Below are 26,867 nucleotides of genomic sequence, written 5' to 3' on the forward strand. Positions count from 1 at the left end.
TCAGCTTGGCGGTGAGCTCAGAGCGACGGGTACCCGACGTGTTTGTACCAACAGGCGTTATGGACTACCGGGAAGAAGAAGAGGAGGTAACCGGGCTCAGCAGCTTCAATGGACATAATGGCAGAGGAGAAGAGAGTGAAGAGGACGCTGACGGAGGAAGCTAAGAAGAGAAAAGGAGAGAGTGAGCGAGCAAGAAGCCGCCGGACAAGAGTAAATGTGGGACTGACTTTTAGTGGTTGGTGAGAGCTTGGTGAAATAAAAGGCTGAAAGACAGACGCCGAGCTGGGCTGACTGCTGCTGGACTAGGCAGTGAGATCAGCTGCTGCTGTTAGTAAGTAATGTAATCAGGACAAATACTCAGCTGGATAGTACAGCTGGACATATTTACCACAGTGGGACGTAACAAACACTTGGAACAGAAAGGCTAAAAAACATTTTTTGTGAATTTTATTAAGAAAACAAAACCATTGGACATGATAAAAACCAAGCACTACTGATGGAATAAATAAGTCAAACCAAACCATAAATCTGTACAAGATCTAAAGTGAAACAAAAAAATGGTCCCAAGAAAAAAAAAAACAAGATTTTATATCTCACAGCTCTTTTTTCTTTTTATCTTTTTTTTTAAAAACACACAGTTATGAGCAAACTATAAGCAATCGGCTCAATCAGGTGAAAGCTACAACATAAGTGAGATTTTTTTTTTCTTAAACTGAGTGTACATAATGCTGTTTATAACTGTTAATGTCAATACAATAGCATTTTAAGTTCCAGCGCTGCTGGACTGGGAATGAGGTATATGCTAATCCATCCTCTAAACTGAGACAATTGTTTTTTTTTTTAATTATTTCTTTTCTCTCCATCCATGTGAATGCTGATTTGTTGAAATCTGATCAAGTAATTCTGCGTCGTAAAGTGTTACTACAGCCCCTTTGTGATGTCGTGAAGTCATTGGTTTGTGATTCTATTGATTCCAATCCATTGTTCACAATATAATCGATCAATGAAACTAAATCTTAACATGTGTGAGGTTGAACATTTAGAGGTCATAGGTCTGAATCCGTACTTAATATAAAGTTCAAGTAAATTGCACAAATCTGCACAAAAACCCAAGATCTGGATGCCACCCGTGTATGGATTCAGCCAACAGACAGCACCTTGAAGGAGGATTAGAACCAATGTTTTGAGCTAAAAAGACTGGACCCTTTCTGTCGTAGGTCGTAGATAAGTAGTGATACACAGAACAGACATGAGAAGTGATTAAATACGAGTCGTGATGGTGGATCACATGGGGTAATAAAAAACAAAAACACAGTCCAACCCAGCAGCCGGTTCTGTTTCTGCTTTCAAAAGGCGGCCGGGGGGGAAAAAAAAAAAAAGAAGTGCCACCTGAAGAAGATCCAGACCGGCGTCGAGGAGTTCTGATTCATGAGGTTTGGAGATGTTACGTTAGAAGATGTGATTGTGATGACGATCTTGTGTGGGAATAAAAAATAAAGACAAAACTCAAAGTATTTCTGGGTAGTGTTCAAATTCCAGTCGCCAACTGTTTTAAAAAGGAGTAGCTCCACATTTTGGGGGAGTTGGACTGACGCCACTTTCACGTTTATACAATGAAGCCGCTTAGCTTAGCTTAGCACAAAGACTTGAAACGGGGGGAAACTGCTAGCCTGGTATCGGGACTATTTCTTGTCTGGAAGCAGTGACTTCCCGGAAGAAATCTTTTTTTTTTTTTACAGTAATTAAACAAATGAGCTGTCTTGGACGACAGAACAAATAAAATCTTGTGTTGATCTTTAGGAGGTGTCGGTAGAACAGAACCAGGCTAGCAGTTTCCCCCTGTATCCAGTCTTTATGCTAAGCTACGCTAAGTGCCTCCTGGCTCTGGCTTAAAGCTGCAACATGTAAAAAAATCAAGCCCTTGCCAAACAAGTTCACCGCCAGGTAATTTAGCAACAGAGCAGACTTACAGCAACCGGGACTGCGGCGGAGGCATCGTAATTATAAAAAGGAACAAGGAGCCGCTTAGCTTAGCTTAGCATAAAGACTTGAAACGGGGGGAAACTGCTAGCCTGGTATCGGGACTATTTCTTGTCTGGAAGTAGTGACTTCCCGGAAGAATTTACAGTAATTAAACAAACAAACTGTCTTGGACGACAGGACCAGGCTAGCAGTTTCCCCCCGTATCCAGTCTTTATGCTAAGCTACGCTAAGTGCCTCCGGTCTCTATCTTTTAACTTTTTACACACGAGTGAACGTCCGTTACAAATCGAGCCCTTTCCAGATGAGTTCACACAAAGCTGATTAAGCCTAACGTTAATCAGCAGCTGGAAATACGACGGAAACCGGCATCAGTCCTCTGAACTCGACAAAACAAAACTACTCCAAGTTAAAACAAGACGTTAAATCTAAGTATTGAATATTAATTAGTGATGATTATAAGGCAAAAAAACAAAAAACAAACATGGCACCAAACTTGTAATTCAAAACCTGTTTGACCTAAAAAACAAAAACAGAAACAAACAAACGTGTATTTAATCGTAGCAACTCAAGGCACGCCTTCAGGACCTACGCTAGCCTACGCCTGTCCTCACTACTCATCGGTTTCATCTCGACCTGTACCGTCGTCTTCTTCGTCTACGAAACCACAAACTAACGTGTGAATGGAGAACTTTTCATGGATAGAGAAAAAAGACTTCCACTACAGCAGCAAATCTATCTGTGATCGATTGTGACATACCATAACAGTGCATTGACCCTCCTGAGAAAAAAACCCTAAACATTTCCTAAACAAATATAGAACATTAGTCTAACAGGAGGCGAATCGGGAGGATTTGACGTGACGTGTGGTCTTAGGGTGGAGGTTCCACCCCGGCGGACGCTGATCTGAGACCAGGTTAGCCTCTCGGGTATCCTGAGCTAAACCGTTAGCAGGAAAATGTTTGAAAAACGAGTCTCAGAGCAGCGTCCGGGATCGACCTCGTCCTAATCTCAGATCCCCAGTGTTAACTCTTTTAGTCACAGATGCAGGTCAGTGTTTGTGTGTTCTGGCCTGGCGGTGGCTGGGCTTCCGGCTGACAGCGCCGTCCCCCCTCCACCTGGTCGCAGGAGGAGGAGGTGGAGGAGGAGGTGGTGGAGAAGGAGGAGGAGGAGGAGGGGATTGCAGCCCCGGGTTCAGAGCTTCTCTTGGCATTAGTGAAAAAGTGTGGAGAACTGGAAGGAAGCACGGAGGGGGACCAGTGAATAGAGGTAATATCCATTCTCCCTCTGTGGCAGAGGAGTGTTAGGGCAAAAGGTGGCAAACTGGAGGGCAGGAGGAGGAGGAGGAGAAGGGGGAGGGAAGGAGGGAGGAAGAGAGACGTCCATTCTCCCTTTGGTATAGTTTGGGTAGAGAAGAGGAGGTGAGGGTGGTGAGAGGAGGAGTGGGAGGAGAGCTGGTGTATCCATTAGCCCTAAATTATCTAGAGTTAATGGAGGGAGGTGCAGAGGGAGGAGGAGGAAGAAGAGGAGGAGGAGGAGGAGGGTGAAGGAGAGAAATGACTCAGCCCCAAACGTTTAACTCTCCTCAAAGTCCTGAGATGAGGACTCCTGTTTGCTTTTCTTGCTGGGCGGGGCCTCCTCGTCTAGATCCTACGAGACAAGACACAAAACACACACATGAGAACAACACACACACACACACACACACACACACACACACACACACACACATACACACACACACATGAGAACAACACACACATACACACACACACACACACACATGAGAACAACACACACACACACACACACACACACACACACACACACATCTCTGATGTCCTCCAGCTGCTCCGCCTCAACTCTCTGTGATTTACAGAGTTTATGATGGACAGTGAAGTAAACTGCTGACAGCTGTAGCTGCTGTTAGCTCATGTTAGCCCAGTCCGTCAGCAGCTAACAGATTGAGCTAACAGCAGCTAACAAACTGAGCTAATATAAGCTAACAGCAGCTAACAAACTGAGCTAACATGAGCTAACAGCAACTAACAAACTGAGCTAACAGCAGCTAACAGATTGAGCTAACAGAAGCTAACAAACTGAGCTAACATGAGCTAACAGCAGCTAACAAACTGAGCTAACATGAGCTAACAGCAACTAACAAACTGAGCTAACAAACTGAGCTAACATGAGCTAACAGCAGCTAACAGACTGAGCTAACATGAGCTAACAGCAGCTACAGCTGTCAGCAGTTTACTTCACTGTCCATCATGAACTCACCGCCAAGCTGACGGACTGAGTGTTTGTACCACAAGTGTTACGGACTACCAGGAAGAAGAAGAGGAGGTAACCAGGCTCAGCAGCTTCTATGGACATAATGGCAGAGGAGAAGAGAGTGAAGAGGACGCTGACGGAGGAAGCCTTGTCGACTCGTCTAGTTTTTGATCAGAAGTAAAAGCCAGTCAAGAGTTTTAGAGGCGGCTTTAAGAAGAGGCGATGTGGTGATCAGCTACGTCAATGATCGACGCCACGAAGGATTCGTCTGTCACCGTTAATTAATCAAGTCAAAATAACAGCTCCTCCTCCAAACAGCTTCACAAACGCCACGATTCAGTCCGATTATTACGTTATCATGTGCTTTCGTGTGTGTGTGTGTGTGTGTGTGTGTGTGTGTGTGTGTGTGGAGATATTCTTTACATGGTGTCACATGCTCCAAGGACGGCAGCACCCTGCGGTCACTCGTGTCGTTATTAAAAGGCCCGACTGTATCCGTGTTACTATAAATATCCATTCAGCATTCAGCGAGCGCCTCGGGGCCGCGGGCGTTACGGCTGCAGTTGTAGAAGTGAAGTCGACGTGGGAGCAGTTAAGAAACAAACGATGATAAATGTGACTGTGCGTTTTGTTTGGTGTGTCCTGTTTTTTTAGATTTCTGCCTCCACGCGGATGAAAAAAGAAAAAGGAGAAAGGACGTTTTGTCTGCGGCGTTTGAACAATGTCCTGATTATTGTTCCACAGACCTCTGTGTTTTAAAGATTCTGATCTTTAATTTAAGAGAAATCAGCTGATTGATGAGCCACATGTCACCCTGCATGGTTGAAGTGTTTGGTACCTGAGTGGCTTTGCTGTCTGAAGAGTCCTTCTCCCCTGAGGACAGACTGTCTCTCTTGGCACTTTGTGCTCTCTCTGAGGTCTCTGATGACGGGGTGCTCTTACCTGAGGACCAGAAACAGAATGGACACATGAGGACAGACGCAGAGGAAAGACTACACACAGGATCCTGACACTTTAATGACACGGTGTGGTCGTGTGAAGTAACTGCACAGCAACAAGAAGTCAGATCTGTTCATGCAGAGACACTTCCTGTTTTCAATATTAATTCATCACTGTGTGATGGAGAAGACAATGATTGACTCGTTGGACATCGTCTGACTGAGACAGACGAGAGACCGGAATGAATCAGATCAGCCTGAAGGTAGAGAAACCTGAAGGGAGGTTGTCGGTTGAAGTCTCGAGGGGAGCGACGTGGCCACAGCTGTGCGGCATCTGCGTCGTTACAGGAAGCCGCGCTACGTTAACACCTGCTCGCAGTGTGTTTGGTGTTTACAAAGCTGTGTGTGTGTGTGTGTGTGTGTGTGTGTGTGTGTGTGTGTCTGACCCCTCTTGCTGTCCGGGCTCTGGTCAGTCTTGGCCTCGCTGTTCTCGCGGTGGGACGCGTTGGTGGCCTCCGGGGTGGGGCTGGTGCTACAACTGTTTTCCTGTTTCACTGGAGACGAGTCGGCGATGGAGCTCTGGTTGCTGTTGTCATCTAGTGAAGACAGAGAGACGAGTTTTAATCAGGGTTCCTACAGAGTTTTTCTATATGGCAAGAAAGAAGTACGACGACGGGATCGTTTCATTTCAAATATTAAAATTACGTGAGCGTCCAGATCGATGAGGGAGCACTTTTGAATTCAAGCATGTTCCCTCACCTTGAAAACATTTTCCAAACTTTCAAGGCTTTGTACGAACCCTGCTCTTCCGTCATTAGAATCAGAAAGACTTTAACGTGTTGGTTCTGGATGAAATATCTCCGGCTGTAAACGCCTCGGACGTAAACAATGCGGCTGCATTTAGAAAAAGAATAAAGACTCTAACTTCTCATCAGGCCCTGACAGATTCCTCTCACTGGAGCTGTTGTAAATAAGTCTGGTGATAAATAAATCTCATGAAAAAAACCAAAACCAACATCGTACGTATTCTATAAACAAGCACACACATCTTATTCCTCTACGCCACTGAGCTGAAGATGTTTTTAAAGATTCAGGAACCAATGGGCTTGAAGTCACGGACAGGACGTTAGACAGTTATTAGGAGATGGGATGTGAACACATTCTCGTTACATGAACATACCGTGCATGTCCATCATCCCCGGAGAGGAGCTGTTCTCTGGAGTCGTCAGCTCGGAGCCGTATTTCTCGTCTTTGCCCTTCTTCTTGTTCTTGTTCTTCTACAACCAGAGAAAATCACACAGCGTTCAAAACACAAACACAAACGAACATGGAAAAATGTGACGATGTAAAAAGCTCATGAAGTGTGCTCATGGGAACAGAGGATGAATTACAAAAATACATGTTGTCCTTGAAACAAACACACACAAAAGGCTGACACTGTTACCGAGAATGAGAATCAACAAAGACGCAGCGAGAACTCACGTCGTCTGATTTGGGCTCCGTCACCGGCACCCACTTGTAGATGCGAAGGGACGTGTCTCCGACAGTCACCCATTTCTTCTCCCTGTGTGCGAGCGAGAAACAAGCCGACTTAAACACTCTGAGGCGACATATATTATGACCCCGACGCCTCTGAATTAAGGCGCTGTGACAGAACGTAAAGAGGCAGCTCGCCGTCACAAAGAACTGCAGTTACACTGTATGAATATTCAAAAAAACAACAGCTCCTGACGAGCTTTTATAGTCACATGACTCAGAATACAAGTTATTATCAGGACCAGAGACTGTTTAACATAAATCTGTCTGTGAATGCAAAATATTGTGATTACCACAGCAGGAAACGTGTCATGTTATCATACACAGACTGCTGGAAAGAGTAATTATCTCTCCAAATACAATTAAACACGTTCAAATACATCAACTCTGGCTTTGATTTCACTGTTTTCTGACCATTTTTACACCAAAATGTGGATTTAAAATGTCCAGAAATAGTAAAAATGTTCTTTGCAGTTCACTAAAACCATTTGACCAAACCAGACACCAAAAGACCAAGAAAATCAGCAGATATTTACACCGGAGAAGCTTCAGTCTGAGGGTTTGTGGTGTTTTTGCTTTTAAAAATTACTTAAATGATTAATCAGTGAACAAAATGGTTGCCAATTAAATTTTCTGATCGAGCAGACTAATCGTCTCAGCTCCAAAACGATGATTTAGAAACACAGGCACACTAGAATTAACAATACTTAAAGATTATGATAATTACGATTAGTGCTGAAGGAGATGAATATTTTCATTATCGATTCATCAAATGATCATTTAGTCTAGAAACTGTCGGAAAGACAAAGACATTCAAATGTCCCGTTTTGTTCATCATCATGAATAAAATGTTCACACTGGTGTTAGTGTTACAACAGTTAAATAAATGTGGTATAAAGTACAATATGCACCTTTGAAATGTAGTGAAAAAAAAGGAAAAGTATTAAAAGTAACTTACTTAAGTACAGTAGTTGATTTAATGTACTTAGTTACTTTACATCACTGTCAGTATAATGTAACTTTTTAAGCCAGTAGCATTCAGTGTTAACTTAAGTTACAATAATAAAAACACATTTAATTTAACTGAATGTCGTCTATCGATCCACAAACGTATAAAAATTCTGTTTAAACTAAAATTATTTAAGTTACATGAACGACCAACAACTTTGTCCTTTGTCTTTTAGTGTTAATGTACTTTAAAAAACTAAGCTAATTTAAACTATTTTATATCCTGTTGGGTCCACACACACATTGATTTCAATATATTTACATATGTTCAGTTTGTATGAAATGTTAAATACAAAGTACAATATTTGATAAATTTAAATACTACAAAAGAATATTCATGTTGAGTACAGTTAAAAACAGTTAAAACATGAATAGACATCACTGTCTTTATGTCTATAATATAATATAACTTCTGTTAGCTTCAGTCACAGCAACAAAGAACTAATTATTGTCACAAAAACACATTTAATTAAACTGAATGTCATCTATCGATCCACAAATGTATTAAATTCTGTTTAAACTAAAATTATTTAAGTTACATGAACGATCAACAACTTTGTCCTTTGTCTTTTAGTGTTAATGGTGAAGCAAAATGTACAAAAAAAACTAAGCAAATTTAAACTATTTTATATCCTGTTATATATATTTACATATGTTTAGTATGAAATGTTAAATAAATTCAATAAATTTAAACACTACAAAAGAATATTCATGTTAAGTAGAGTTAAAAACAGTTAAAACATGAGTAGACATAACTGTCTTTATGTCTATAATGTAACTTTTTAAGCCAGTACTTAAGTTACAATAATAAAAACATCTAATTTAACTGAATGTCATCTATCCACAAACGTACACAATTCAGTTTAAACTAAAATTATTTAAGTTACATGAACGACCAACAACTTTGTCCTTTGTCTTTTAGTGTTAATGTACTTTAAAAAACTAAGCTAATTTAAACTATTTTATATCCCGTTATATATATATTTACATATGTTTAGTATGAAATGTTAAATAAAAGGCAAATAACATTAAATGTAAACACTACAAAAGAATATTCATGTTGAGTAGAGTTAAAAACAGTTAAAACATGAATAGACATCACTGTCTTTATGTCTATATAATATAATATAACTTCTGTTAGCTTCAGTCACAGCAACAAAAAACTAAATATTATTACAAAAACCTGAACTTCAGTTTTAAAAAACTGAAACAAACTTAAAATTATTTAAGTGACTTTGACCTGGGGATGTTTGATTTAACCACCTGATTAAAAAAAAAAAAGAGGCATACATTCACCCACCGGGCGGGGTTATGTATATATATATTTATATATAAAAGACAGATAGTGTCGGTTTGAACCGTCAATCGTTGATTAAAACGTCTTTTTCTGCCGGTAACCGTTCAGACTGAGTCACTACGTGTTCAGCCATGCAGCCTGACTTCCCTTCTCCCAACCCCCACCGAGCCTCCGCCACCGAAAAGACCTAAAGGGGCGACTCAAAGCGCTTAATTTAAAACTCCACACGGACTAAAAACTAACTCCGACTCCCGAGCGCCGTCCACAAACCGTCTCCAAGTCGACGGTCGGTGGACGGGCTCGGTAAAAACAAACAAACCCGAGCAGCGATGGCTTCGTGTGACTGCATCGAAATGGCTTCTGGTTGAAAGCAGGAGAGAGGAAGGCGGACAGAGAGGGAGAGGACACCGGGTACGGGCTGTGTGCTACGGCCGAGCCACACGACGAGAACCGGGGGGAGGAGGCGGCGGTGCACCGCGCTACAGTGCGCCCCGGTGCACCTGAGCTGTAAGTACATCTGCCGTTAAAAAAAAAGAAAAATGTCCTTTTCTCTCTTTCAATTCATCCCTCACTCTCTCGTCTCGCTTCCTTCCCTCTCCTCCCCCAACAAGCGAGCCTTTTTTCTCGTGTTAGATAACGAAGCCCGCTTCTTTTTTCTCTCTCTCTCTCTCTTTCCTTTCTTACCATTTTCGTACTTTCTCAATAGCGGCCATGACCCTCTTGATGTCATCTTTCGCCCTGCTCCGGGTCTCAGCTCGGACCGACCTGCCCGACATTGCCGCGGTGGTTTAATATTTTTAAAGCTCGCCGGCAGTTCAGACACAATGCAAACAGTAGAGCGCACAGAGGAGCCGACTGCGCCTGCGCGCACTGATGTAGCAGAAACAGAGAGGGAGCCCGGCTGCAGCTGCACTGAGCACTCTGACTATACTGAGCACTACACTGAGCACTATACTGAGCACTCTGACTGTACTGAGCACTATACTGAGCACTATACTGAGCCACTGAGCACTATACTGAGCACTCTGACTATACTGAGCACTACACTGAGCACTCTGACTACACTGAGCACTACACTGAGCACTACACTGAGCACTACACTGAGCACTCTGACTATACTGAGCACTATACTGAGCACTATACTGAGCACTCTGACTATACTGAGCACTATACTGAGCACTACACTAAGCACTACACTGAGCACTACATGTCTATAATGTAACTTTTTAAGCCAGTAGCATGCAGTGTTAGCTGAAGTTACAATAATCAAAACACATTTAATTTAACTGAATGTCGTCTATTGAGCCACAAACGTCTTACTGTCTTTTGCTGTAATGTCTTATTGTCTTTTAGTGTTAAACGTGAAGCAAAATGTACTAAAAACTAAGCTAATTTAAACTATTTTATATCCTGTTATATATATATATATATATATATATAGATATATATATATATATATATATATATATAGATATATATATTTAGTTGTATATCGACAGCGGAGGGCCTGGCTGCAGCTGCCTGCACACTCTGACTATACTGACGCACATACACTGAGCACTACACTGAGCACGACAGCACACATGTCTATAATGTAACTTTTTAAAGCCGTAGCTTCAGTGTTAGCTGACGTTACACTCATCAAACACATTTAATTTAACTGAATGCGTCTTTGAACCCCAACCGTCACAAATTCAGGTTAAACTAAAATTATTTAGTTACACGAACAACTGTTGTCCGTTGTCTTGAGTGTTTAACGTGAAGCAAAATGTACTAAAAACTAAGGCTAATTAACTTATTTTATAATCCCTGATATGATATAGATATATATATATAATATATATATATATATATAATATATATATATATATATATAGTATATATATATGTTATGTTAAATAGACAGAGAGGGAGCCTGGCTGCAGCTGCACTGAGCACTCTGACTATACTGAGCACTATGTCTCCCTGCTGCCTGCTGTGCGAGCAGGAGAACAAAGAGCTGCAAACTGCCTGGACAACACTCTGTTACAAGTAAAACTCCTACTATGCTGAAAATGTTACCGAAGCACACAGATCATTTTAATTTTTAATTTAACTGAATGTCGTCCACGTATACAATTCAGTTTAAACTAAAATTATTTAAGTTACATGAACGACCAACAACTTTGTCCTTTGTCTTTTAGTGTTAAACTTGAAGCAAAATGTATTAAAAACTAAGCTAATTTAAACTATTTTATATCCTGTTACATTTACATATGTTTGAAATGTTAAATAAAAGGTAGCACAAAGTACAACATTCAATAAGTTTAAACACTACAAAAGAATATTCATGTTGAGTACAGTTAAAAACAGTTAAAACATAAATAGACATCACTGTCTTTATGTCTATAATATAACTTTAAGCCAGTAGCATTCAGTGTTAGCTGAAGTTACAATAATCAAAACACATTTAATTTAACTGAATGTCGTCTATTGAGCCACAAACGTATACAATTCAGTTTAAACTAAAATTATTTAAGTTACACGAACAACTTTGTCCTTTGTCTTTTAGTGTTAAACGTGAAGCAAAATGTACTAAAAACTAAGCTAATTTAAACTATTTTATATCCTGTTATATATATATATATATATATATAATGTTTAGTATTAAATGTTAAATAGATAGAGAGGGAGCCTGGCTGCAGCTGCACTGAGCACTATGCTGAGCACTATGTCTCCCTGCTGCCTGCTGTGCGAGCAGGAGAACAAAGAGCTGCAAACTGCCTGGACATGCTCTCTGCTGGAGGAAGTGCTCACAGGCTGGACTTACAGTAAAAGTACAGAGCAAACAACAAAACTCTGTTACAAGTAAAACTCCTACTATGCTGAAAATGTTACCGATTTTTTTTTTTTTTTAGAGATTTATTTATTGTAGGGACATCTAACTCTCACACATCTATGAACAGTGTCAACAACAATAGAAGTAGATCAAAGCTACACCAGTTTCACAAAAAAATAAAAAGTGAAATATCATAATTCAAGTAAATGTTTGTTGATTCCTAATGTTAACTTGTTGATTCCTAATGGGAATCAAGTTTTACATACAATGTAAAAAAGAGTCACATCTCCTTGTTGAGCTTTGTGCTACTTCTATCGTCTTGAAATTGTTCTTGAACTGAGCGACTTAAAATCAGAGTCAAATTTCTAGAATTGTACATGTTCATGTGTGTGTTAACAATAAATAAAGTAAAATATCATAACATCCATTTTTACGGCAGTTTTCTGTTTTTGTTTTTTTGTAAATTGTACACAAAATTTTACTGATCATTGAACAGGGAAATTCTTCACTCTAGTTTTTCACACATATATAGGCCTGAAATAAACAACAAAGGGTTCATAGACTTGCAAATGTGGAGAGATGGTGGAGTGATAGCGGCGCCCTGGGAGCAGTTAGGGGGGTGTGGTACTTTGCTCAAGGGCATCTCAGCAGTACCCAGGAGATGAACTGGCACCTCTCCAGCTAGTCCACGCTGTTAACAGCATACAACGTCTATAGAGTCATTGTGTTTCTGTCCATTGTAAATAAAAACACCATTGTGCAAAGAGTGCTGGAATAACTGTTGAATGATTAATGTAATAGATTACTTCAGGTACATGAAGTGGGTGTTTATATCCAGCATGCATGTCTATATTCTGCTGATTATCTTCTTGATCTATTTATTCAGTATTTTTTGATCAATGATCTTAAGCCCGATTTAGATTTGTTTTGGACTCGTGTATGTTTTGGCATTCAGGCTGTTTTTCTCATTTTGACTGTTACCACGACATCACTGTTGCCCAGAGATCTAACAACCGAAACAAACATTCATGGTTCCCAGAGGGTTAGCCCTGTCGTTTCTGGTGACTTCAGTGCCAACATGATCAAAATATTCTAGTTGCACACAGAAAGTCTTCTCTTGTTTAATGATAATGTTAGCAGTTGTAGTTCAGGAGAAAACATTGAGTAAACATGACCATGTTGTCCTCTGGTGGCGTGATTCAAAACTACAGAGAGATACTGAAGAACCCTGAAGTCTCATTCGCTTTTACAAAAAGAAATAACTCTGAGTTAAACTGAATTTTGTTATTCTCAGTATTTTGTGAATAAAAAAAGAATCTTGCATTCAACATTTATGTTTTCAAACTTTATTTTTTATACAAGACGTATAACAACAGTCAAACAAAAACAAAGTCAAAGAAGCGAGGGTAGTCCATTAAATATGTGTACTCAGATTCAGCAGAATTAGTATTAGAGTATTAGTTTTCACAGATATTCTAACAGTTCTAGAAACGTCTCCATTTAATGCAGTACATTTACTTTAAGTTCTGCACAAATATATGCTTCAACGTGTTTGTCAAAGCTGCAGATTGTCTGTCTTGAATTTTTTGAAAATACTGAATATTGTATAATTTATAATGTGATGTCAATACCATGAACAGAAATGTGTTAATGACTCTCCTGATTAAAGCTTCATTCATATCCACAAAAATGGAAATAATAATAAAGTGAGTGATAAAAATATGTGCAGATGCTGCAGCAGATGCCGAAGATGCTGCAGCATCTTGAACAGCATGAGACGTCTAGTTGAGCTGTAATCGATGCTCAAGGATACATGACAAGTTACTGAGACATTGACATTGTTTAGTTGTGGTATACACACCACTGTTGTTAGCTTTAGTTTCAATAAATAGTTTGAGATGAAGAAATTACCATCGCATGCTTCTAATCAAACGTCCTACTTTTATGATATAATATCACTGTAGCATGGACTTTTTACATTTTCTATAAATTTCACCCGAAAGTCAAAAATCCCGAACTTTTTGTGAGTAGTTTACATGATCCTGTGGAACAATACAGCGTTAGAGAGGCCCTCCAGGTATCTACTGCAGCTCTTTTATTTTAATCTGAAAAGGGAAGAGTTGCCATGAAGTGTCGTTTGAAGGTCTTTTGAGATGTTTGGATTAATGATCTTTAGATGTGGGAGATTAGTGGAGAGGTCCTGATCATGTTTGGTTCTTTAAACCCATTTTCACGCGTCTCTTTCAGCTGTTTGAGTTATCAGAAGTTTGTAGTTTGGGACTGAGCAGCTAGGTGGAGCCGTGGAGCTGTGCAGCACGTGTGTGAAACATCACATTACTCTTCTTAAGTCAGTCCACTAACTGAACTAACTGAAGTTCATTCTTAAACTTTTTTTGTTTGTCACTTCTTCAGTTAAGATGCTTTAATGAAAGCAGGTTTTGGATCCGGTCCATTTATCCAGTGAAATCTGGATTTGTGGATGATACCATGAAAGATCTACAACTAAATTATGTAGATATATCTAACATTTATATGCCGTATACATTCATTTAATGGTTTACAACACATTGTAGAGGTTTTAATTGATTATTAATGTATTGCCATCTATCATCTGTTTATGCTTCACTCATGGGGCTCTACAGGAGGAGTTCTAGTACCTAAACACTTATATCTACATTTTAATTGTTTACATTACAAAACATGCACTCAACAGGTGAAGTGGTGACTTTAAATTGTCAGTAGGTGTGAATGGTTGTTTGTCTCTGTGTGCCTCGTCATGAACTGTGCTGTAGGTGCAGTCACCCTGGATGTTGTTCACAATGTTTCTTGTCTGAACGTTGCCTACAGGCAACGTTCAGACAAGAAACCCTTTTAAAAGATTTCTTTTATAATGTTTTTAAAATTATTGTAACCTGTAGAAGCTTTTGAATATGTTATACATGATTATGAAATAAATGATGAAACAAAACAACTATTTTTCACTTTTTACCATTATGGTACAATGTTTAACGAAGAAAAAAATAAAAAGCCAAAAGTATATAAAATATCTTTAGATTTTATTTTCTTAAATTAAACATTGCCCAAACATTGAACAGCAAAGCCCAAAAAAATTCCAAAAAACATAAAATATTTTTAGATTATTTAATTTTATTAAATTAAACATTACCCAAACATTAAACAACGAAGCCCAAAAAACTTCAGAAATTATATAAAAAAATTTTTAGATTTTTTTTATTTTATTAAATTAAACATTGCCCAAACACTGAACAACGAAGCCCAAAAAACGTCAAAAAATATATAAAATTTATTTAATTTTATTTTATTAAATTAAACATTGAACAACGAAGCCCCAAAAAACTTAAAAATTATATAAAATTTCTTTAGATTTAATTTTATTAAATTAAACATTGCCCAAACATTGAACAACGAAGCCCCAAAAAACTTCCAAAAAATATATAAAATTTATTTTGATTATTTTATTTTATTAAATTAAACATTGCCCAAACATTAAACAAAGAAGCCCAAAAGATCTTTAAAAAATATATAAAATTTCTTTAGATTATTTTATTTTATTAAATTAAACACTGCCCAAACATTGAACATCAAAGCCCAAAAAACTTCCAAAAAATATATAAAATTTCTTTAGATTATTTTATTAGATTAAATTAAACATTGAACAACAAAGCCCAAAAAACTTCCAAAAAATATATAAAATTTCTTTAGATTATTTTATTAGATTAAATTAAACATTGAACAACAAAGCCCAAAAAACTTCCAAAAAATAGATGCAATTTCTTTAGATTATTTTATTTTGTTAAATTAAACATTGCCCAAACATTAAACAACAAAGCCCAAAAAACTTCCAAAAAATATATAAAATTTCTTTATATTTTATTTTATTAAATCACAAGCAAGATATTATTATCAGTCTGAATATTTCCAATTAAATGAACCAAAATCTTAAAAAATAAAATGTATCTCAATATTTCCGACAGCACGTGAAGGGGGCGCACGTTACGTGCTTACATCATGTCCTCGCGACACATCAACACGCAGCTGCGTTGCTTCGGATGAGCTAACGGAGCAACTCGATCAGTGTCAACACAACTCTGCAGAGCAACTTTCTGTGGCAACATAGCGACTCAAACTGTCTCTGCTGCGGCCGCCAGGATGAATGAAGAAGGTGAGTTGCCTCACGTTGCCTCATGTTGCCTCACGTTGCCTCACGTTGCCTCATGTTGCCTCACGTTGCCTCACGTTGCCACATGTGGCGACCAGCAGCGCAGATGTTGACCGTGTCTCATGTGTGTCCCCGGGCAGAGCTGGTGGAGTACTTCAGGGCTCAGATGAGGAAAGACCCGGGCATGGCGTCAGCTGTGGCGGCGATCCGCACCCTGCTGGAGTTCCTCAAGAGAGACAAAGGTGTGTGTGCGCATGCGCAGTATAAACACACCTGTGTCAGGTGTCAGTGAACCACAGCCTGTCCCCTCTGCAGGTGAAACCCTCCTGGGCCTGAGAGAGAGCCTGAAGTGGGCCACGGACTGCCTGACGGGAGAGGACTCGTCTGTGGCCGTGTCCTCCGGAGGAGAGCTGTTCCTGCGCTTCATCAGCCTCACCTCGCTGGAGCACCAGGTGAGTGCCACGCTCAGGGGCCCCGCCGGGAATGCTGGGCCCCAGGACAACAAAATCAAACTGGGCCCCTCTGTGCAGCTGTTGTCCCCACATCTCTAGGACCTAACTATCCCATCAAAAGCTTTACAGAACTCTAATTAATCAAAGGCTTGCAACTGTTTGCGTCTTGTAGTTCAATACTAGTACTAGCACAATATTTACTGCTGGTGATTTGTACATGCATACAGTCTGCATACAGTCTGCAGTGCAGCAAGATTAAAAGCCACCATAACAATGTGCCAAAAGCCTTTTTTATTTACAGTTTTAATAATAATAATACATTTTTTCAGGGTACTCAAAGACACTTTACAGAGAAGAACATTAAATTATCAAAACAATATAAGAGAGTGCACTAAAAACACGTTAGACATTAAAAACACATTAGACACTAAAAACACATTAGACATTAAAAGCAATTTTTAAAAGGTGTGTTTGTTGTAATGTATTTTTATTGTAAAATTTCAAAATGGAAAATTCTCTTAACATCAATGAACGATTAAAAAAACAAAAAAGTGAACAAACTTTAAAGATATATTAAATTTTCAATCGTAATAAATTAACACCATCCTCTCAAAACAATGAACATTTTTGAACTTAGCTGCAAACATGTCAACAATGTTTTTTGGGGCCCCTGTCAGTCGTGGGCTCTTGGAATTGTCCCAACTTTTTTATTTATATATATATATATATATATATATATACACACACTATACGGTGCCACTGGCCACACGCACACGAGTCTGGTGTAAAACGTCTGTGGTACAAACACCAACGCTCGCTCGGTGCTCTGAGTTTCACAGTCCAGGGCAGTTTGCTGATGTACGGCTGTGTAATAGTAAATTCATAAATTCAATCAACCAGTACAGACGCACAACTTCCCCCCTTCTTAAGATAAGATACCGGCTCCTTTTGTCCGCGTGTTGATTGACCTTTATTTTTGCAAAGAAAATAAAAACCTTGTCGGCCGGCAGAAGTCTCTGTTTCTTTCTTCAGCAGCAGCAGCAGAGAAATTTCCTCAGTCTGCAGCATGTGAAGTTTAGATCCACGCTAACACAGACAGACAAACTGTCTGATGGAGGCAGCGGTGGACCAGCAGCTCCTGCTTTCTGCGCAACACTTTGACGTGTTTTGACATTCACCTTTTTTTTTTTTTTTAAGTAGCTAAAATTAGGGTTGCAAAATTCCCAAAAGTTGGAAACTTTCCATGGGAATTAATGGTAATTTATGGGAACTAATGGGAATAAACTGGGTATTTACAAAATAGAAGGTTGGCCCTTTTAAACAGGGATTCAACAGATTTCATGCAGCTTCAGTATCTGCTGTTCCTCAGTCACATGCACGTAGCACACTGCTCACTGCAGGGCTTATTGAGGCCACGCCCCCTACCTGCACAGGTGATTTCTGTACCTGGACCACACTTTAGAGCCCAGAGCACACAGAGACTGTTGAAGACACATATGAGCTCGTGGACTACAGAATATCGTTTAATAAAATAATTTAAACTTGATAAATAAATCTGTTGAAATGGGTTTTTTTTTTATTGTTTTATTTTGCACGTCTGCTTATGACAAAACAAAGTGTTTAGATATGATACAGTTTGTTTAAATTACCAACAATTTAACTTCAACTTTATTTATTTCTATAGCACCTTTTTATACAGAGTTGTAGCCCAAAGTATTTCACAGAGCAGAGTAAAAACAGAAACAGACAAAAACTAACAGTTCTTAAAGTAAGAGAGCAGTTGCATGAAAAAAACTAGAGATTAGAAGAAAAGTAAAAACCATAAAACTACAACAATGAAACAAATAAGAAGAAAGATTAAGACCTGTAGGGTACAAAGCAGAATTTAAGAACAGTTGCAGTAAAGTAGATCTGACCCGTACAGAGTTTCTGATTTGGAATATATATTCGAAATTCCAGAGCTAAACTTCTCAATGAAAAGTTTCCAGAAAGTTTCTGGAAATTTACCATTAAGTTTGCAACCCTAAAGCTAAAATACATTTTGTTGCATTTCGTTGCTTGGCGTCAGAGCTGCATGCAGCGTGCAGACCGCCGTCCGCTGTAGGTGGAACTATCCATTTAACGGACGGCATAAAAATACAGAGAACATGTAACGGAACATTCAAATGAATAAATAATAAAGGTGACTTTGTGTTGTTGTTTTTTTTAGAGACTCAAAAAATTGGTGAGTATATTTGGTTGGTTATTAGTTTAAAAAATAATAATTTGATGGTACGCTGGGTCGTTGTGGGGAATCTGAACTCATAACCTCGAAACACATAGGTTCTCATTGCTGGTTTAAAGAGAAGTATTTTTGGGGGGCTCTTTGCTTGATCAAGTCACTGGTGGCCCTGCTTACTACTTGCTTGTGACCTAACTTCCTCTAGATGACATGAGAGTATAAATATCATTACAGGGCTAATTGTAACTTTTGTTTCTCTGTCTGTCAGGATCTGTCTCGCTGTAAGAAGGTGATGGAGGAGAGAGGAGAACTTTTTCTAGAGAAGATCTCGATGTCCAGGGCCAAGGTTGCGAAGCTCTGTCACACCTTCATCAAAGACGGTGCTGTAAGTATTTGTTATGTATGAATGTCACCACTTATTTACTGTTAGTTAAGCTTTACACATTCAGAAACTAAGAACAAATTAAATATATATAACATCACAACATCCTGGAAACTTAGACATGAAGGCCTTATAGATGAAAGCACAGGGCTGCTGATGACTTCTAGGTATCCCTTGATGACGTGTGATAGATGGTGGATTTATTGCAGGCAGTACAGTGGTTTGTTTAGAGTTTAATTATTATTTTATAGCTTGTTTTAGAACTGGTGATATACAAGATTGTATCATCAGCATAGAAACTGACAATCGTGGCGACAAACAGGAAATATTAGGAACAAGAAGTGCCGATTTCCACCAGATTAGTTCTGGTTCTTGAACTGGTTCTGTTCAGGATTCAACAATAAACTGTTGCAGTTTGTATCTGAATAGGTTCAGCCTATGCTGCTGTATTTTAACTGTCATGGTACTTGAAGAGAACTTCTGAGGTGGTATGTAGTGTAAAACGTTTAAGAAACAGTCCTCTAGAGTGAATAACAAAGGGGCCCAGTATTAATCCTTGTGGGACACCTTATAAAACATGTGAGAATTGGATTTGACACAACTCAACCAGGATCCATGGAAAGCAACTTAAACTTGGACTGATCTACAGAGGTCAGGCGGGTTTATGTCGTCGTCCACAGAGCAGTTATTGTACGATGAGCAGGTCTAAAACCTGACTGCTGTGACTGAAGGTCGTCATTATCCTCCATAAAAACACTTAGTTGTGAGTTGTCCAGCGATTCTAGGATTTTACACACAGTCAAACACACAACACACTCTTTATACGTACATTATTTAAGGCTCAATGACTTCTCCCTTGTGTGCTTTAGAAAATCCTGACTCACTCGTACTCCAGAGTCGTCCTCAGGGTGTTGGAAAAAGCTGCAGCTGAGAAGAAACGCTTCTCTGTCTATGTGACCGAATCGCAGCCTGACTCAGCCGGGTGAGTTAACGCTGTCCGTAAACCGTGGCCTGCTTTTATTCTGAAGGGGAACAAACACTCATTGAATCTTCTCTGCATTCAGGCGACAGATGGCAGAAGCCCTGAGGAAGCTCAACGTTCCAGTAACAGTAGTCCTGGATGCAGCTGTGGGGTAAAAGATATATTTATTTATTTATTTGAGTTGAAAAGTGTGTCACACGTCGTCAGTGTGAACTCATTTGTTCGTTTTGTCTCAGGTACGTCCTGGAGAAGGTCGACCTAGTTATCGTCGGTGCAGAGGGAGTCGTGGAGAGCGGAGGAATCATCAACAAGGTTTGTGTTCAGTGACGAGTCGTGTGTCACAGAAACAAGTCCAACCAAGTCTGGTGACCTGGATAACGAGTATCACAGACCAGGTTATTAACCGACCCAGTTAACACTTTGTCTTCCAGACTAGCTGTCTGTTTACAGGACTACAGTGTTCATTTTGACAGCTATTTTAGATCTAGTCTTTGTCTTTAGATGAAAGTTCTCATTAGTTTTAGTCACATTTCAGTCTTTTTTTTATCCTTTATATTTATTTTTATCCTCTATCCTATTTTTAGTTGATGGTTTGTGGGTCGAGTTCGGGTCGTTGAATAACGGATATTTTTGCAGATTGAGTTGCTGTTGATCTGTGCTTCCCTTCGTTTTATCGTCTTTATTGGGGAAAAAATATGATGATTGATTATCTGACAGCTCACCACAAACGTGTTTTTTGTGTTTAAGATAACCTAAAGATACCTTTAGCTGTACTGCATGTGTGGGGGGAAGAAATGTTGTATGCCTCCTGTGATATCACTTCAGTCAGGGTCAAGAAGTTCCCGCTCCTCATCTCTGCTCGAGGCTACATTAGTTTAAAACACTCGGATCGCCGCAGCAGTTGAGTTGCACTGTGGGTAATGTAGGCACCAGGTTTTGACGAGGTCGTGTCTCGATGGTGAGCTTAGATTTCCAAACTCTCTCGCACACGCTTGACTCTTTAATGTGTTGAGTTGCCGGGAGTCACACGAGGAGAAAAACAAGATTTGCTGTTTTAATATAAACTACACACTCAGTTATGAAGATTTCTTGGTTTCACATAAATATTGATGTTTCTTGATGTTCCTTCACTCTTGCAGATCGGCACTTATCAGATGGCCGTGTGTTCTAAAGCTCACAACAAGCCTTTCTACGTCGTGGCGGAGAGTTTCAAATTCGTCCGTCTGTATCCGCTCAACCAGCAGGACGTGCCCGATAAATTTAAGGTACGACTTCACAGAATTTTACCGTCTAAACTTGTTTTCTGTATCGAGTATTTCTTCACGTGTGTTCTCGCCTGCACAGTACAAAGCAGATACCCTGAAGAGCGTACAGAACCTGTCAGACGAGCATCCGATGATCGACTACACGCCTCCCTCCCTCATCACCCTCCTCTTCACCGACCTCGGAGTCCTCACGCCGTCTGCCGTCAGCGACGAACTCATCAAGCTTTATTTATAACTCAATAAAACTCCATTATTAAAAAGGTAAACAAAGTGTCAAAGGTTGTTTTAATTGTTTTTTTTTACATTCATAAAGTTGAATACAGCTGATCAATTATACATCCTCTCCCCCGGAGCCGTCGTGCGATGCCGTTTTGTGTTTTGACTTTGCTTTGCTTGTTATCCGTTTCTCGAAGTCCTCCTCGCTGATGTGCCCTTTCTTCAGCTTCTTGAGGAGGCGAGTGTCATTTAAAAGCTCTTTCATGTCCTCGTCGTCCACGTCAGAGCCCTGCAGACACACAATGGATAAAAGGAGAGAGCCGTGAATAAATCCAGCCCACTTGGTTTTATCAAAACACCGAACGGTCACTGAATGGAAATACCTCATCGTGCTTCCTCTTGGCTGCCATCTTTTTCCTGCGGTCCTTCTTGTTCTTCTGTTTAGACCACGCTTTGTTCTTGATGAAGTTCTTTCTGGGGAGGTCGGTCTTTTCTTTCTCTTTCTGCTCCGCCAGCATCTTCTGTCGCAGTTTCTCCCGGTTCTTGTCCTTGTAGCGGATGGTGTCCGTGTCCACCGTCGTCTCGGTGAAGTCGGGAAACGATTTCCCCCTCAGCTCCGGCATCTTCGGCAGACGAAGGAGAGCAAAGCCGCGAGCTAAGGAGGCAAAGTCCAGATCTGGACAAAGACGTGAAGCACAAAGTGTTAGTTTGTCCTTTACACACAGCACAGAGTTGATTTAAAGCTGTTGCCGCTTTCACCTTTGACCCTGAAGATGAGACTACACTCGTGTTTGGCGTAGGCCTGGACGTACGACACGAAGGCTCTCATGCTTCGGTCAAACATGGCGCGGTCAGCCAGAGACATGGCCTTCACTTTGGGCAACACGTCCACTACGTCACTTATGGGGGACATCTTCTGGAGGGGGCACTGAAGAAACGACAAAGAGAGTCACGTATGAGGGCTGAACTGTCGAGACAAAGATTTGCTAAACGTCATCGGAGAACTCACCTTCTGGTTGATGGACAAGAAGTTGATGTAGGACTCCTCCATTGGCAGCAGAAAGACGAGGGCGTTGCCCTGATTGCCGATTCGTGCCGTACGTCCACATCGATGCACGAAGGCGCTGAGACGAAGACAAAATAAATAATAATTAAGACGCCTTCCATTGGAGGCGATTCATCCAACTGGGAGGAGACACTGGGGCAGATCCAGAGAGAGGGAAACACCTTGGGATCCCCCAGGAGGAGCTGGAATGTGTTACTAAAGAGAGGGACATCTGGAACAACCTAACTTAAATTAAATAGATGATGGTGCAGTGATGGAGCATTCAGAAACTCACCTGGCGCTGCTGGGAGGATCGTACTGCAGAACCCAGTTAACATCGGGGATGTCGATGCCTCTGGCCATGACGTCTGTACACACCAAGATCCCACTGCGACAGGACACAGAGGTCAAACAGTGCTGATTATTTCAGCTGTACACGCACACACCTTTTTTTAAAGTCTCACCTTTTCAGTGCGCGAAAGTCTGCGAAGATCTTGTTGCGTTTGGTTTTCATCTTGCCGTGGATGCAGTGGACGCTGACCTTCTTCACCAGAGTCTCCAGAGCTCGACCGTAGTACTCCACACATGCACACGTACTGATGATGAGACAAGAAACAAGTCCTGTCAGTCAGTAACTACAGACCTGACGGCAGACGCTGCATGGATTACGGATGATTTTAACCCTGAACTGGTCGCCCCACAACGAATTTTAGAATCGGGTCAACGAAACGATGCTTGCAGATCACTACATCATCACATTAAATCAAATCAATGAAAACAGACCTGAAGAAGACGAGATTCTTCTCGTGTTTGTGTTGCCTCAGAAACGCCACCAGATTGTTGAACTTGTTTTCCGATCTACAGATCTGAAATGACAACACACGAAGAATCTCACGCCATCGCTACGTTTTAAATCCGGAGTGATGTGAGGCGGGCATCAGACTGATCCGACTCACGGTGTAGTAGTTGGAGAGTCTCGACGGTGTCTTCTGGACGGCGGTGGCTGCCACGCCTTTCTCTTTGACGGTGATGCGCACTGGGTTCCTGAGGCCGGCTCGCACCAGCTTCTCCAGCTCCTGAGTCTGAGTGGCTGAAAACAAGCCTGTGCGCCTCTGTTTAGGCAGGTAGTCCAAGATGGTGTTCAGACTGGACGCACAAACACACATTAGGACCTAAAACACCTTAAATTAAATTAAACACACCTCACTCTGCAGCTCATTCCTTACCTGGCTTCAAAACCCATATCCAGAAGTCGGTCGGCCTCGTCGAGGACCAGCACGTCGAGACTCTTGACTGAGCTGGCCAAGTCCAGACCGTCAGCCTTCCTCCTGAACATGTCCTCCAAACGACCCGGTGTCGCAATCACAATGTTTGCCCTGGAACACACATGTAACGTCTTGAATTTGAGTTTGTGGGGAGTCCCGGTGGGTCAGCGGTCTGAGATCTCCACCGTGTAAAGTGCAACGTCCCGGATTTGAGCCCAGCTTGGGATTTATTGATGCATCGTGTACGATACCTGCCTACCACCACCTCTAAAGCTCAGGAGTTAAATAACTCAACACCATCACATACCCTTGATCCTTGAACTTCTCCACGTCCTCTATCGGGTTGCTGCCACCAATCAGTAAAATCTGCCTGAAGAACAAACAAACAAACATATTCACACATTTTGGACCAATCAGCTGTGCTGAAATGTGACTGAAAGCTCTGGAAGAAACAAACAAGTGGACCTCGTCTTAAGAAGATTTAACTACTGTTCACAAAATACTTAACTTGACTTTATACTCACGTAAATTGTGGGAATTTCTGAATGAACTGCCCCATAACTTCGCTGATCTGAAGGGCCAGTTCTCTCGTGGGAGTGATCACCAGAGCTCCAACCTGCAGAAAACACAGATTTAAAGCGTCTGAACTCAGATCCTCCTCTCGCAGGTGTAACGTGAACGAAGTCTCCTCCTCACCTGCATTTTCTTCAGCTTCTCTTCTCTCTTCAGCAGCAGTTCTATGATAGGAATGACAAAAGCGAGCGTCTTCCCGCTCCCGGTCACCTACAAATCACGTGATGGGTTAGTGAGCTTCACAGGAGGAGCTAAACACGTAGAGCCTCAACAATTAAACAATGGGTCAATCTCCTATTCGACTACTCCAGTAATCCAAATTATGGCAAGAACTCATCAACTGAGTGACGAGAAACAACGTGAAGGTCAGTCAATCCAGAAAATACCAACAACTTTGAATGTCTCAAAGCACACGGTGCCTACACATCCACTTCATGAGTCGATTGTTCGTAAAAGAGCTGCGAGGGGAATGGTATCCACTCTGTACTTGCTTGAGGCCTCCTACAAAACGCTCCCAGTAGACAGGACGATGGATCAAGATTTTGATTGGGACATGGTGTGGGTCAATATCAAACTCGCCTCTCGAAATCCTGACCACCAGCAGACCCATTATGATTTCATACACAGGGGGGCGGTCAGTAACGTAGTGGGTTAAGCAGCCGCCCCGTGTGTGGAGGGTATAGTCCTCGCTGCAGCTGGCCCTGGTTCGAATCCCGCATCGGACGGCTAATTTACTGCGTGTCACTCCCCCTCTCTCCGCCCCCTGCTTCCTGTCTATCTTCAGCTGTACTATCAATAAAGGCATAAAAGGCCTTTACCTTATCTTTATCTTATGAAAGTTATCAATGCACCCTCATTAAAAACCCCTGGCGCTCATATCGGACACAGTGCCTGTGTTACCAGAGTTATTATTAAATGATCTCTCGGCATTTCGAGTCCCTGAATGTCAGAAACGTGTCATGTTGGCAGCTGCTAAGAAAATGATCGCAGTACGCTGGAAGCCTCCCTCACACTTTGACACCAGACGATGGGTTTTAACATTTCTGGATGTATACGGAGCTGTCGACAGCCCGAATAAATGGGGATCTGAACTCACTACGGCTGATGTAACGGTATGTTCGGTGGCTGTTTTCAGAGGAATCACACCTTCATGGTCGGATTACTGCAAAGAAACCACGACCGGTGGACAGGGAATGGACTTTAGCCCAGTGGGAAACTGGACTTTTAGTCTCAGGAGTCCAAAATGTGAGATGGTGTCTACATGTGTGGTTCCCACCCTGAAGCGTGGAGGTCTGGAGGTGCTTTGCTGGCGACATAGTGAGACTGTCGTTTGTTTTCCAACGTGACAGTGACCTTAAACACACCTCCAAGCCTCTGTGAGGACTAATTAACTAACGATGCATCACCTGACCTCCACAATCACCTGACCTCCACTGACCAGCTGGGAGAAGGAAGAGCAGCCAACAGGTGACTGATACCTGTTCATATTTATTATATTATGTAAAACACTCACCGCCTCAGCAGCCACGTCTTTGTTGCTCATGAACAGCGGGATGCACGCGGACTGCGGAGGAGAGATCAGAGTCACATGATGCGTTCACGGTCACCGTGTTTACCTGTGTCCTGAAGCGTTTACCTGCACAGGTGTCATGTGTGTGAACTTCAGTTCGCCGAGCGTTGTCAGGATGTTGTCGTTGAGTTTGACAGACAGACTGTCCCACGTGCCGTCCGTCGTGTCCATGTTTGAAGCTAAAGTGTGTTAGCCACCGCGGAGCTAACTGTCCACGCTGCGGCTTCCCCGTGCGCTCATGTTTACACGCCGGGTAGGAACTAAAGGTGTGTCACGAGTACCGTTCCGCTCAATTTTATTCCGCCTTCATTTTTATTATTTATTTAATTTAATTCTATTTTAGTTTATTTTTCAGATTATTTCATTTTATTTAATACAAATATATTTAACTTAACTTTATTTTATTCTATTAGTTTTATTTTTCAGATTATTTTATTTAATCAAAATGTATTTAACTTAACTTTATTTTTTCAGATTATTTTATTATATTCCATTTAATTGTATTTAATCTAATTTTATTTAACTTCATTTAATTCTATTTTATTTAGATTATTTTATTTAATCAATTTTATTTTATTTAATCAAAATGTATTGAACTTTTTCTATTATTTATTCTATTTTAGTTTTATTTTTCAGATTATTTCATTTTATTTAATCTAATTTTATTTTATTTAACTATATTTTATTTGTTTATTATTTTTCAGATTTTATTTTATTTCATTTCATTTTACTAATTGCAGTAAATAAATACATTTATGCAAATATATATATTTTTATAAATAGTTACTTTTTTGTCATGTCCCTTGTCTTTTAAACTGCACTCTGTTTATAATCAGACAGTATTCTTTTTACTTCATATACTTTA

The 26,867-nt window shown here is 40.6% G+C and overlaps 3 protein-coding genes across 4 annotated transcripts; 1 reads left to right on the forward strand and 2 right to left on the reverse strand.

The window, feature by feature from the left end:
* Positions 1–432: 432 nt before the first annotated feature.
* On the reverse strand, positions 433–9,967 carry bcl7a (BAF chromatin remodeling complex subunit BCL7A). Of its 2 annotated transcripts, none has more exons than XM_019278684.2 (6): positions 9,718–9,967; positions 6,675–6,756; positions 6,373–6,469; positions 5,639–5,788; positions 5,093–5,196; positions 433–3,630 (listed from the first exon to the last, which is right to left on the reverse strand). In XM_019278684.2, exons 1-6 carry the CDS (start codon positions 9,807–9,809, stop codon positions 3,556–3,558), a joined length of 600 nt encoding a protein of 199 aa, XP_019134229.1. In that variant the 5' UTR covers positions 9,810–9,967; the 3' UTR covers positions 433–3,555. The 2 variants fall into 2 exon arrangements, with proteins under 2 accessions (XP_019134229.1, XP_019134231.1); XM_019278686.2 differs by lacking the exon at positions 9,718–9,967 and adding an exon at positions 9,353–9,455 and having other exon boundaries at positions 6,675–6,755.
* Positions 9,402–21,599, forward strand: eif2b1 (eukaryotic translation initiation factor 2B, subunit 1 alpha). Its single transcript, XM_027282069.1, has 10 exons — positions 9,402–9,540; positions 15,847–16,034; positions 16,172–16,273; positions 16,347–16,483; positions 18,973–19,089; positions 19,956–20,068; positions 20,151–20,219; positions 20,305–20,380; positions 21,208–21,333; positions 21,413–21,599. The coding sequence occupies exons 2-10, from the start codon at positions 16,022–16,024 to the stop codon at positions 21,566–21,568; spliced, it is 909 nt and encodes a 302-aa protein (XP_027137870.1). The 5' UTR covers positions 9,402–9,540; positions 15,847–16,021; the 3' UTR covers positions 21,569–21,599.
* Positions 21,587–26,265, reverse strand: ddx55 (DEAD (Asp-Glu-Ala-Asp) box polypeptide 55). The gene is made up of 14 exons (XM_019278666.2): positions 26,069–26,265; positions 25,946–25,996; positions 24,556–24,642; positions 24,384–24,475; positions 24,167–24,229; positions 23,821–23,970; positions 23,551–23,740; positions 23,378–23,460; positions 23,059–23,190; positions 22,890–22,982; positions 22,559–22,673; positions 22,309–22,477; positions 21,933–22,225; positions 21,587–21,838 (listed from the first exon to the last, which is right to left on the reverse strand). Exons 1-14 carry the CDS (start codon positions 26,171–26,173, stop codon positions 21,665–21,667), a joined length of 1,797 nt encoding a protein of 598 aa, XP_019134211.1. The 5' UTR covers positions 26,174–26,265; the 3' UTR covers positions 21,587–21,664.
* Between the last annotated feature and the right edge of the window lie 602 nt (positions 26,266–26,867).

Source organism: Larimichthys crocea, chromosome IX (genome assembly GCF_000972845.2).
Source record: "Larimichthys crocea isolate SSNF chromosome IX, L_crocea_2.0, whole genome shotgun sequence".
In the NCBI taxonomy this organism is placed as follows: Eukaryota; Metazoa; Chordata; class Actinopteri; family Sciaenidae; genus Larimichthys; species Larimichthys crocea.

Excerpts from the sequence above, each read along its gene's own strand:
- bcl7a (XM_019278684.2), bottom strand. The coding sequence starts at position 9,809 with ATGTCGGGCAGGTCGGTCCGAGCTGAGACCCGGAGCAGGGCGAAAGAT. Across the intron at positions 6,470-6,674 it reads CGGAGCCCAAATCAGACGAC|AAGAACAAGAACAAGAAGAA; the intron begins GTGAGTTCTCGC and ends CTCTGGTTGTAG. Across the intron at positions 3,631-5,092 it reads CAGACAGCAAAGCCACTCAG|GATCTAGACGAGGAGGCCCC; the intron begins GTACCAAACACT and ends CTTGTCTCGTAG.
- eif2b1 (XM_027282069.1), top strand. Across the intron at positions 16,274-16,346 it reads GTTCCTCAAGAGAGACAAAG|GTGAAACCCTCCTGGGCCTG; the intron begins GTGTGTGTGCGC and ends TCCCCTCTGCAG. Across the intron at positions 16,484-18,972 it reads TCACCTCGCTGGAGCACCAG|GATCTGTCTCGCTGTAAGAA; the intron begins GTGAGTGCCACG and ends TCTGTCTGTCAG.
- ddx55 (XM_019278666.2), bottom strand. The coding sequence starts at position 26,173 with ATGGACACGACGGACGGCACGTGGGACAGTCTGTCTGTCAAACTCAAC. Across the intron at positions 24,476-24,555 it reads AGAAGCTGAAGAAAATGCAG|GTTGGAGCTCTGGTGATCAC; the intron begins GTGAGGAGGAGA and ends TGTTTTCTGCAG. Across the intron at positions 24,230-24,383 it reads CAGAAATTCCCACAATTTAC|GCAGATTTTACTGATTGGTG; the intron begins GTGAGTATAAAG and ends TTTGTTCTTCAG.